The 12,528-nt window shown below is 47.8% G+C and overlaps 1 protein-coding gene and 1 long non-coding RNA gene across 2 annotated transcripts in view; one reads left to right on the forward strand and one right to left on the reverse strand.

The window, feature by feature from the left end:
• LOC122733428 overlaps positions 1 to 5,773 on the forward strand; it is a 36,025-nt gene extending 30,252 nt beyond the window's left edge. Inside the window, exon 3 of the long non-coding RNA XR_006353842.1 lies at positions 5,558 to 5,773. This is a non-coding gene — a long non-coding RNA (uncharacterized LOC122733428). The remainder of the gene's footprint in view (positions 1 to 5,557) is intronic.
• A 3,005-nt stretch (positions 5,774 to 8,778) lies between these two features.
• LOC122733568 (cAMP-dependent protein kinase catalytic subunit alpha) lies at positions 8,779 to 11,961 on the reverse strand. The gene has a single exon (XM_043974084.1). The coding sequence runs from the start codon at positions 11,567 to 11,569 to the stop codon at positions 10,514 to 10,516; it is 1,056 nt and encodes a 351-aa protein (XP_043830019.1). The 5' UTR covers positions 11,570 to 11,961; the 3' UTR covers positions 8,779 to 10,513.
• Positions 11,962 to 12,528: the final 567 nt, after the last annotated feature.

A 12,528-nucleotide genomic window follows, 5' to 3' on the forward strand; every position in this document is an offset into this window, starting at 1 on the left:
CTAAAAAAAATTAAATAAAAATTAAAATAAAAATAAGCTGAGGTTTCTGGGATACTTTCCCTCAGGTTCTGACTGAAATACTGGTGAGTTACATCAAGTAACCCTGCCTTTGGTAGGGGTTGATGGTTGAATCAATCAGGAGAATTGAGTTTTTGCATCGTAGGTGGAAGGACACTGGCCACTATGCTGTGCAGTGAATTTCTCAACTCACAAGAACAACACTTCTCTTTGCAGATGACTGTTTTCTGTCTTTTGTCAGACAATGAAAGCTATTGAGTTCATCCTCTTTCCCCATTGTCTTTGCTGCCAGGAAACATAGAGCAAAACCCAGTGGCCAAATCAGGCCCCCTATAATAGCTGCTTCCTCCAGCTAGCTCCTGCTTAGTTGATTTTCTCCCAGTATATCTCCTCTTGGAGTCTGCCTGAGATCATTTGGGAACTAGAGAGCCTAAAAACTTCAATCAGATAACATCATTGGCCTAGCTCTGTTCTTTCACTAATGACTTACTTCATCTATGCCCACCATAGATTTTGTCCATCCTAATTTACTCCAGCAATTACTTGATTTCCAAATTATGGAAATAGGCTATAGAATACCCAATTTTATGTTGAGAATGACTTAGCATTGGAGTGATCGCCAAGTGGAATGGACTGCGTCATTCCATAGCGAGTTTTCCATGCTGGAGGTTTTCAGAGGCTGAATGATATAGCGATGTGGTAGCAAATATTCATCCTTCAGGTCAGAGCTGAATAAAATGACATCTAAGTCTTTTCTAGCATTAGAATGTTATAGATTTCACCATTTTTATTTCTATTTGGACGCAGGTTCTATGTATGGCAATTTATTGATTTGTTCTTACCTGGTCAAATTCATATATCTATAATTCTGGGAGAAGCCAAAGACATGATAGATAATTATATATTTTTTTAAAATAATAATAAACATTTTAATTACAATTTTAGTTCCATGCCCAAAGGGCTGTAAAATTGTGCATACTCCTTGACCCAGCAATACCACTATTTGGTCTTTATCCCAAAGAGATCATACAAGAGGGAAAAGGATCCCCATATAGAAAAATATTTATAGCTGCTCTTTTTGTGGTGGCAACAAATTGGAAATTGAGGGGATGCCCATCAATTGGGGAATGGCTGAACAAGTTGTGGTATATGAATGTAATGAAATACTATTGTGCTGTAAGAAACGATGAGCAGGCAGATTTCAAAGAAACCTGGAAGGACTTGCATGAATTGATGCTGAGTGAGATGAGCAGTTGTACACAGTGTCAATAACATTATGCGTTGATCAACTGTGATAGACTTGACTCTTCTCAGCAATACAATGGTTCAAGATAATTCCAAAGGACTCATGATGGAAAATGCTCTCCAAATTCAGAAAAAAGAACTGTGGGATCTAGATGCAGATTAAACCATACTGTTTCTACTTTTTTTTTTGTTTCTCTTTTTTGAGGTTTTTCCCTTTTTTCCTTATTCTTCTCTCATAACATGACTAATGCATAAATATGTTTAATGTGATTGTACATATATAACCTATATCATATCGTTTGCTATCTTGGGGAAGCGGGAGGGAGAGAGAAAAATTTCAAACTAGAAATCTTATAAAAACAAATGTTGAAGGGGGCAGCTAGGTGGCGCAGTGGATAAAGCATTGGCCCTGGATTCAGGAGGACCTGAGTTCAAATTTGATCTCAGACACTTGCCACTTAATAGCTGTGTGACCCTGGGCAAGTCACTTAACTCTCAGTGCCCCGCCAAAAACAAAACAAAACAAAAACAAATGTTGAAAAAAAAATTTTGAGTTCCAAATTCCATCCCTCCTTCCCTCCCTCCCTTTCCTCTTCCCGCAGGTGGTAAGCAGATACAGGTTATATGTGTGCCATTATGCAAATCATTACCATATTAGTCATTTCATATAAGAAAGCTTGAATAAAAGAAAAAAACATGAAAGAAAGTGAAAAATAGCATGCTTCAGTCTGTTTTCAATCAATACCAGTTTTTTCTTTGGAGGTGGATAGTATGCTTCATCATTAGTCCTTTGAAATTATCTTGGATCATTGTATTACTGAGAATAGTTGAGTCAGTCACAGTTCTTCATCAAACAATACTGCTGTCACTGTGCACAATGTTCTCCTGGTTCTGCTCACTTCATTATACATCCGTTCATATAAGTCTCTCCAGGCCTTTCTGAAATCATCCAGTTGGCCATTTCTTATAGCACAGATTATCTTTTTGTTTTTTTGCTTTGTTTTCTGACCAAAAATTTTATTCCCAAATTATCTTTAACAAAGAACATCACTTCCTGATTCTGCATTGGTTTTATTTATCCACATTTCTTTACCAGCATACACATCTCTAAAATAAAATGTACTTCCTACAAGAATCTCTTGATTCATGGTGTCCACGCATTATTTTGAGCAGAGGTATAAGAAAGAATCACTGTGAATTCGTCTGCTGGCAGCTTTTTACACTCAAGAAAAACTATTTAGAACTATATAGGAAAGAAATGTATAATATGAAATATTGGGAGCATATTTAATAGAGGTTCTATTGTGTGGCTGGAAAGAGGCCCCAGCCAGTCCATCTGCTGTGCGCTAGAAATGCTACTGGTAACTGGGGACCTCCATCCATCTTTGTTTAAGGCAGTGATGTGTTATTGGCATTGAGCACCTCCAATGTGCTTTCCTCGCTTCAATGCCTAGAGTGTGAAGGGTAGCAGGGACCTGGTGGGATTGGAGGTTTTCATTGTGTGTTGATGGCAGAATCACAGGAGTCATTTAACTCTTTTGCAACCCATCCTCCAAGGATAGGCAATTAGTTTCTGTTGTGTAATTAATTATTAAAATAAGATGATGGAACTTTTTTTTAAAAGCCAGCAGAAACCCAATGGCAATGACTAGAATTTCCTTTCATCTGCAAAGGGTTTTATAAGAGCAGAAAAGGACCTCAGGGATGACTGAAGCTAACCTACCCATTTTGCCCAAGGAAAAAAAAGGGCTCTGGAGAGCGAAAGTGACTTATCCAAGGGCATGAAGCAGGTAACTATCAGAGCCATGATTCAAACTGAGGCCCTGTGACTCCAAATCCAGTGGCCTTTCCACAGTGCCGTGGTAATTCTGCATGGAGGGCTATTTCTATGGCATGAATAATATTTGTCCTACATGTAATGAAGATTGGATGAGGTTATTCAATGGGAATGTTAAAGTGATTTCCTCTAAGCCTGTCTCTTTGTGACTTATGACAATTTTGCAAGGATGTTGATAAGCTAAAAACTATCGAAAACTGTCCTCTTAATGTTGGCTGCTGGTGATTAGGTGGGCATTAGTTATACTGACATTTCCTGAAATGATCAAGACAACCAACACCACCAACATAAATCATCATTTTCAGGAGTTCTATAGGTTTGTAATAACGTATGCTTTTACCTGGGAGACCATCTGAGCCAAGTCTTTGAGGGTTTTTTTTTTTTGTTTGTTTTTAGTGAGGCAATTGGGGTTAAGTGACTTGCCCAGGGTCACACAGCTAGTAAGTATTAAGTGTCTGAGGCCGGATTTGAACTCAGGTACTCCTGATTCCAGGGCCGGTGCTCTATCCACTGCGCCATCTAGCTGCCCCTTTTGAGATTTTTATGATGTTGAAATGACCTTTTTTACAACTGGTCCTGAATTATGAACAGATGAATAGTTGAATGAAAACCTTTTTTGACTTGACCTATAAAATGAGAGTCTTGTATCAGACAACTTCTAGGGTCTTTTGAGTTAAAAAAATTTCTGTACTTCCTGATCTCCAGAATTCCCTAAGCAATGTCAGGAACATCACTACCCTATGTATGTATGATGTAAACAGGTGACTCAGTGGATAGAGAGCTGCACCAGGAGTCAAGAAGACCTGAGTTCAAATCCAGCTTTAGGCATTTGCTAGCTGTGTGGCCCTGGGCAAGTCATTTAACCTCTGTTTGCCTTAATCCATTGGGGCAGGAAATGGCAAACCACTTCAGTATCTTTGCGAAGAAAACTTCATGGACAGTATTGGCTTGATACGATCCAAGGGGTGATGAAGAGTCAGACACGATTGAATAACAACATTGTTGTTGTTTTGTCCTTTGTTCTCGGAGAGGACCATGACATCAGGGTGATGTCATGACTTGCAGTGAATTGGATTTAAGTGCGGGAGGGCTGTTCAAAGTCACCAACCTCACTGTCTCCTCCAGAAGCATCTGGGTCCAGTCGCAAGATCTACATCAGGATGACTGGAGACTGGCCTGAATGTTTAAGGTAATTGGAGTTAAGTGACTTGCCCAGGGTCACACAGCTAGTGTCTGAGGTGAGATTTAAACTCAGGTACTCTATCTATTGGGTCACCTAGGTAATTACTATATTTCAGACACATAAGAAAATAAGGAAATGAAAGCACCAAGAGGTTTAAATAACTTGCTGATGATCACACAGTAAATGACAAATGAGAATTCTAGCAGGATTTTCTTACCCAAATCCAGGGCTTCTTACACTGATCTACCTGGGACAAGCCAAGTAACTCCATAGTGCTTCCAGAAAAATCTTTAAGAATAAGAGCTGCCGGTCAGCCAGGTGGCGCAGTGAATAAAGCACCAGCCCTGGATTCAGGACCTGAGTTCAAATCCGGACTCAGACACTTGACACTAACTGTGTGACCCTGGGCAAGTCACTTAACCATCATTGCCCTGACACAAAAAAAAAAGAAAGAAAAAAGAAGAAAAAAAAGAATGAGTTGCCAATCTACACTAGTGAAAGGAGCTTCTCACCAGAAATTGATATGTTGTGTTTTTTTAATTGAAAACACTTACCTGATAAGAGTCTTACATGGATCGAATTAGATGATGTATAATAGGTGATGTATAATAGAGGTAATCATGAAACCTCCTCCCCTATCTAATAGATTGGGGCCTGTGCTCCATGCATCCCAGAAACATCATTCTCAGAAATGTAAAGCAGAAGGATCAAATAGAGACTTCACTTCCATATCAGGCTCATTGAGCTACACAAATGCTCTCAATACCATGAAATGCAGGCTCTGTTGTTGGCAAGATGTCATGAAGAAGAGGCTGCATGCGTTGCAAGTGACATGTTCCAAGGAGTGCATGAGAGAGAATGAGATGGCAAATTGTCTCCGCTGTTAAACCTACTAAATACGACCATACCTCTTTCTATTGCACTTTGTTTTCTTGTGCTTTGCAGATATTGTGGGGTGGCTTTGTTTTGTTTTGACTTTTAAAAATTGAAAGGTTGTAGCAACCCTGTGTCAAGCAACTCTATCTGTGCCATTTTCCAACAGCATTAACTCACATTGTTTCTCATTGTTACATTTTGATAATTTTTGCAATATTTAAAACTTTTTCTTCATCATCATCACCCTATATATTATTGTGATCTGTGATCAGTGATCTTTGATGTTACTATTGTAACTGTTTTGGGGTGCCACGAATCGTGCCCATATAAGACGGCGAAATTGATCGCTAAATGCTCCACTGACCAGCCTGCCATTTTGTCTCTCTCCCTCTCCTCAGGCCTTCCTATTCCCCAAGACACAACAATACTGAAATTACGCCAATGAAGAACCCTAAAATGGCCCTTAAGCGTTCAAATGAAAGGAAGAGCCAACCAATGCAGCAAACTTCCTTGTCTTATAAGCAATTGCTACAGCCACCCCAACCCTCGGCAGCCACCAGCTTGAGCAGTCAGCAGTCATCAACATCGACGCAGGACCCTCCACCAGCAAAAAGATTATGACTCACTGACAGCTCACAGGATGTTTGGCATTTTTTAGCTTTAAAGTATGTTTAATTGAGGTGTGTACATTTTTTAGACAGGATACTATTGCACACTTAATTGGCTACAGTATTTTATAAGCATAACTTTTACATGCACTGGGAAACCAAAAACTTCATGTGACTCGCTTTACTGTGGTGGTCTGGAATCAAAGCCACAATATCTCAGAGGTGTGCTGGGAGGTGGGTCTTCCTTCTCACTTGCCAATCATCCCTGACGTAGCTCCCTTTGACAAGTTTCAAGGGACCAACCAGCAGCCTCTGGCTGCATATGCCCTTTAACTAGGGCCAGAGTACATGGCACCAGAAGTGGCCTGATTTAGGGCCCCAAAAGAAGCAGCTCAGGATGGGGTCAGCTTGACATATGTTCCATGTTGCCACAGGCCCTAATCCAACAGATGGAGAGAAGTATGTATGTATGTGTGTGTGTGTGTGTGTGTGTGTCTGTCTGTCTGTGGGGGGGTGTTCTTATTACCTCCATCATAAAAGTACTACATAAATATGACCAATCATTATTTTATTAATCCTCATTATAACGGAAGTCCATCATAGTAAAATAAGATCATATAATGTTAGAACTAGAAAGGACCTCAAAGGCACCTAGTTCAGCTACCTCATTTAACAGAAGAGGAGAGTGAAGTGACTTACCCAAAGTCACACAGGATCAAAATCTTCTTTGGATCTCAGGCCCTCTGATTCCTAATTCTGGGCACTTTCCAAAATCCTGCTGCTTGGTTTACTGACTGTACCCTGTCACTGGTATTGAAGGTCACTTTATTCCCTCAACTTCTGTATAATTTGGGGGTGACTTGGTTTTGTTTTTTCTCCTTTACCAAAAGTCTCCTGTATATGAGAAACCTGAATATGAAAATTAACTGGACACTTACTCAGTGTGTTCTCAGCAGGGCTGTTGAATTTGTATTTGTTTGCTGCCTCAGATGCTTCCTAGCTGAGTGACTATAGGCGAATGTGGACCTCTCTGAGCCTCAGTTTGCTTACACATGCAGTGCCCACTGCACTGGGGCTGGTGTAAGGTCATGGGTGTGCTGTTCTTTGAAACCCTTCAGGTGCCTTGGAAACGCCAACCCACAAGCCATTGGCTTTTTTTCCTCCCAAGCTCCCCCTCTCTCAGTATAAGTTCCTTCCCTGAGAAAAGTGAGGTCATCTCTATTGAGATCTCCCATCATTCCTCCATAACTAGAAAACTAACCATCTACCCACCAGCTCTTCTCTCCCTCTTATTTCAGAGAAAAGGGGGGGGGCTCCTTTTCCCCAAGGTCAACCCCTCTACTTGTACACTTGAGCTAATCTTCTCTTTTATCCTTTGGGGCCTTGTTGCATGAAACGACCACCCCTTCTCTCTCATTTTTAAATCTCTGTCTGATTCCCCTTTCCTTCTCCCCCTCCCCTTTCCCTCTCTCCTCCTTTCTCCCCCTCATATTCTTCTCCTCTCTCTCCTCCCTCTTTTTCATTCTCCCCTTCTATTTCCCTCTTTCCTTCCCTTCTCTCTCCCTCTCTCCTTTTTTCTCTCCCCCTCCCTTCTATTCTCTTTCCCCTCCCTTCTCTTTTTCCTCCTTCCTCTCCTTCCCTTCTTTTCCCCTCACCCCTCCCCTGTGTCACCTTCTCCCCCTCCCTTTCTCCATCTCCCTCTCCCCTCCCTTTTCCTCTTTCTCCCTTCCATCTATTTCCATCCTCTTCCCCTCTCTCCTCTCCTCCTTTCCTCTCTCCCCTTCCTCTTTCTCTTTCTCTCCCTTCCTCTTCCTCTCATTCCCCCTCCCCTCCCTTCTCTCCCTTCTTTCCCCTTCCCTTCTCTCTCCTTCTTCCCTTCCTTTCTCTCTTCTCCCCTTCTCCCTCTCCCTTCTCCCCCTCCCTTCTCTCTCCTGCTCTCTTCCCTTTCTCTCTCCCCCTCCCTTCTTTCTCCTCCCTCCTCCCCCTCCCTTCTGTCTCCCTCTCCCCCTCCCTTCTTTCTTCTGCATTCTCTCCCTCCCTCCCTTCTCTTTTCCTCTCCCCCTCCCTTTTCTCCGCATTCTCTCCCTCTCCCCCTCCCTTCTGTTTTCTGCATTCCCTTTCTCTTCTCTTTCCCTCTCCCCCTCCCTTCTTTTTTCTGCATTAACTTTTTCCCTTCTCTTTTCCTCTCCCCCTCCCTTTTCTCCGCATTCTCTCCCTCTCCCCCTCCCTTCTTTTCTCTGCATTCCCCTTTTCCCTTCTCTTTCCCTCTCCCCCTCCCCTTTTTCTTTCTCCCTCAGCTTTCACTCTCTCTTTCATTCTTCTTTCTCCCCCTCCCTTATCTCTTCCCCTTCTCCCCCTCTCTCCTCTCTCCTCTTTTCCCTTCCCCTCCCGTTTCTCTTCTCTCTCCTTCCCTCTCCCCCTCCCTTCTTTTTTCTGCATTCTCTCCCTCCCTCCCTTCTCTTTTCCTCTCCCCCTCCCTTTTCTCCGCATTCTCTCCCTCTCCCCCTCCCTTCTGTTTTCTGCATTCCCTTTCTCTCTTCTCTCTCCCTCTCCCCCTCCCTTCTTTTTTTCTGCATTCACTTTTTCCCTTCTCTTTTCCTCTCCCCCTCCCTTTTCTCTGCATTCTCCCCCTCCCTTCTTTTTTCTGCATTCCCTTTTCCCTTTCTCTTTCCCTCTCCCCCTCCCTTATTTTTTGTATACCCTTCCTCTTTTTCCCTCCCCCTCCCCTTTTCCTTTCCCCCTCAGCTTTCACTGTCTCACTCTTCTGTCTCTCTCCCTCATCTCTTCCCCTTTCTCACCCTCTCTCCTGTCTCCTCTTTTCCCTTCCCCCTACCATTTCTCTTCTCTCTCCTTCCCTCTATTTCTCTCCTTCCCTCTCCCCCTCCCTTCTTCCCCCTGTCTCTATCCCCCCTTCTCTCTCTCTCTCTCTCTCTCTCTCTCTCTCTCTCTCTCTCTCTCTCTCTCTCTCTCTCTCACACACACACACACACACACACCCCACAGCTGGTAAATGAGATTTTTTTTTTAAAACAAAACTTTATTGGTAATGGATTTCAAATAATGTTCACAACAAAGCACACCATTATAGCGGAAGTCATTTCCGTGAAACAGATGTCTTCGAATCACACAGGTTGAATCTCTCAGGTATCCCCCACCCCTCCACCTGGCCTCTGAGCTCCTTCAAGGGTGGGGGAAATTTGAGAGAGGGACACACAAGCGAAGGGGGATGGAGAGAAGATGACTGCTCTCCATAGAGCTATTTGCTAGAGAGAGGGGAAGCAATTAGGATAATTCAGAAGCCTCAACAAGGGGCCAGTGAGAGGAGCGATGGATAGCTGTCAGTTAAGCCAGATGGAGGGGGCTTCTGGGGATGGGGAATAGTGGCGAGGCCACCAGGTGAATAAAATTGACATTCCCAGGGCAAAAGGAAGCTCTATACCTTAGAGCTATGCCACTTCCTGTTCCCTTGCTCCCAGCCCCCCCCCCTTCCCTACCCCCTCCTCCTCTCCCAACCCAGGGTGGGCTATCGCCTCCAACGAGCTTCTTCGGATTGACAATCCCAGCCAGAGTGGGAAATCAGCGTCTGAGGCTTAAAAATCTATAGATAAGAATGGCTAAATTGTAGGAGGTGTGGCCCAGGAATTTCTGGGAGACCTCTTTGGCAGGGATCAAAAACCAGTTAGCCTGGGTGGGGTGGGGTGGGGTGGGGGTGGGTAATGTTCTTTCTGGCGCCCCAGCCTCAGGGAGGCAAGACTGGGGAGTGGGGAAGGTCCCGAGGGAGGGAAATCATTGGGAGTTGGGGGTGGGGGGGTGAGGATAGGTAAGGCTCTTTCCAATTTGGCAGGATACCCCCAATGGGGCTCTGGCGATTGTTTTCACAAACCCCTGGATGAGATCAGCAGCAAGAAATCCCCGTCGGTAGGCCATAGCCCCAGTTCAAATCATCTGCTGAGAGAGATCCCAGAGGTTAAAAGCTCCGTGGCCTTTGACCTAGGCAAAACCAGACACGTTAAAATCTCTTTGGGACAGTTAGGGATGGTGGAAGGGAATAAGGGAGGGAGGGAGGGGTAAGTACAACCTAAATGATATTTAAAATTTTGTTTTCATATACAGGAGCCCCGATGCATTCCCTAAAGCTCTGCCTAGGTAGGATCTCTGTTTGTGGGGGGAACCAGTTAAGTCTGTCTGTCTTTTTTTGCCCATGGATTCGCTCCTAAGGTTATAGGGGAGGTTAGGCAGAGGATGAAGGAGAATGGGGAACTGCAGCAGTCTTAGGGATCGTAGGTTTTCCAACTTGGGGTCCCCCTGGCTCCCCTGCTCTAACTATCCAGCACCAATGGAATCTTCAGGAGCTCCCAAAGCAGGGGCCTGACCTGTGGAACAAATAGACCACCCAGGGGAGGGAGTCGGGGTGGAAAAAAGCTGCATCTCGGTTTGGTGACGATGGTAAGGCTTGGGCTGGAACACTGACTTACAACTTGCATGGAGTTGGGCATAGAGCAGAGGGAACCCAGCCATGGGGTCTACCTGTTGGGGTAAGCCAGCAGGGGAAAGCAGTGGGGGATAGTGGGAAGGAGAGGGAAAGGGGGGCCACCTGGTATTCGGATCTCCCTGGCGCCCTGCAAACCTCTCAGCTTTCTGATCTCCCTAGGGAAAAAAGAATATGCCAGGAAATCTGGGGCCCTCTGGCTGATCAATCCACCCCCCCACCCCCGCCCCCAAAAGGAAGCCACCAGGGGGCCACGCCTAGAACTCGGCAAACTCCTTGGCGCACTTCTCGGTGATGGAGACCCGGATCTCTTCTTCCTCGTAGTCTTCGAAGTTACTCGTGTCGCCAGGGCCTTTGCACTTGGGGATGAAGGGGGCTTCCACCTTCCTCTGGTAGATGGCGATCCAGTCGGTGGTGGAGAACCACTTGTGGTTCTTGATGTCGTTGACTCCGTTCTTGAGGTTGCCGTAGCGCTTGGTGAGGTCCACCTGGAGCAGGTTGCGAAGCAGGTCCTTGAGGTCGGAGCTGAAGTGGGAGGGGAAGCGGACCTTGCCGGAGACGATCTTCTCGTAGATCTGGATGGGCTGGTCAGCGAAGAAGGGGGGGTAGCCCGCGGCCATTTCGTAGATCAGGACTCCCAGGGCCCACCAGTCCACGGCCTTGTTGTAGCCCTTGCTGAGGATGATCTCGGGAGCCAGGTACTCGGGGGTCCCGCACAGGGTCCAGGTCCGGCCCTTGACGCGCTTGGCGAAACCAAAGTCCGTCACCTGGATGTAGCCATGCTGGTCGATGAGCAGGTTCTCGGGCTTCAGGTCCCGGTAGATCAGGTCCAGCGAGTGCAGGTACTCGAAGGTCAGGACGATCTGGGCAGCATAGAAGCGTGCGTGGGGCTCGCTGAAGCGGCCGATGCGCCGCAGGTGGGAGAACATCTCCCCGCCCAGCACGTACTCCATCACCATGTACAGGTTGGTGTTGTCCTTGAAGGAATACTCGAGCCGGACGAGGAAGGGGAAGTTGACCGCCTGCAGGATGCGCTTCTCGTTCAGGGTGTGCTCGATCTGCTTGAGCTTCACCACCTTCTGCTTGTCCAGGATCTTCATGGCAAAGTGGTTGCCAGTCTCCTTGTGCTTCACCAGCATCACGCGGCCGAACGAGCCCGTGCCCAGGGTCTTGATGCGGTCAAAGTGCTCGAGCTGGGCCGTGTTCTGCGCCGGGGCTTCCCATTTCTTGAGAAATTCCTCTTTGGCCTTGGCCAGGAATTCCTTCACGCTCTCCAGCTCGCTGCCCTTCTTGGCGGTGGCCGCGTTGCCCATCTCCGCGGCTCTGGCGCTGAGCGGCTCGGCTGGCTCCCGGGAGCCCGGACTGCGGCGGCGGCAGCGGCGGCGCTGGCGATCGGACGAGCCCTCAGCCCCGGGCGGGGACGGCTGCGGCAAAGACGACGGCGGCGGCGGGAGCTGGAGCAGCAGCACGAAGGGCAGCAGGAACGGCAGCAGGAGCTGGAGCAGCAGCCGGAGAGGCAGCGGCTGCGGCAGGAAAGGCAGAGGCTGCGGCCAGAGAGGAGAAGAAGAAGGAGGAGAAGGAGGAGGCGGAGGAGGCGGAGGAGGAGGAGGAGGAGGGAGAGGAGGAGGTGGCGGCGGCACAGGCTGCTGCGGCAGGAGAGAGGTGGTGGCGGGAGAGGCGGCGGCGGAGGAGGCTGCGGCTGCTGCAGGAGAGGCGGCGGCTGCGCCTAGAGAGGAGGCTGCGGCAGGGGCAGGGGCGGCGGCGGCGGCGGCGGCGGCGGCGGTCGCGACTCTGCTGGCTGCCGTAGCCCTGATGCCCCCCCTCCTCCTCCTCCTCCTCCTCCCTCCGTGGCCCCCCCTCGCCGCACCCCCTCCTCTTCCTCCTCCCTCCATGGTCCCCCTTCCTCCTCTTCTAGCCTCCTCGGGCCCCCCTCCTCCCCCCCCCTCCTCCTCCTCCTCCTCGCTCCGTCGCCCCCCCCAACAGCCCTCCTCCTTGCTCGGCCCCCCCCTCGCCGCCCCCCGCCTCCAGCCGCCGCTCGGCTTCTGGCTCCCCCGAGTTCTGCTGCGGAACCACAGCCCCGAGGCTGCGGCTGTTGCCCTGGGATTTGAACGCAGCCCTCCTCCCCTCGTTCGGCTCCCCCGATGAGCCGGCCTTTGGCTAGCCACTGGCACGCCCGGCCATCTGCAGCGACTTCGCTAGTCCAGGCCCTCAGCCATCACACCTGCCTCCAGCCTCCGGCCCCGCTGCCCACGGCTGCCACGACAACCCCTCT

This window comes from Dromiciops gliroides, chromosome X (assembly GCF_019393635.1).
Source record: "Dromiciops gliroides isolate mDroGli1 chromosome X, mDroGli1.pri, whole genome shotgun sequence".
Lineage (NCBI taxonomy): Eukaryota > Metazoa > Chordata > Mammalia > Microbiotheria > Microbiotheriidae > Dromiciops > Dromiciops gliroides.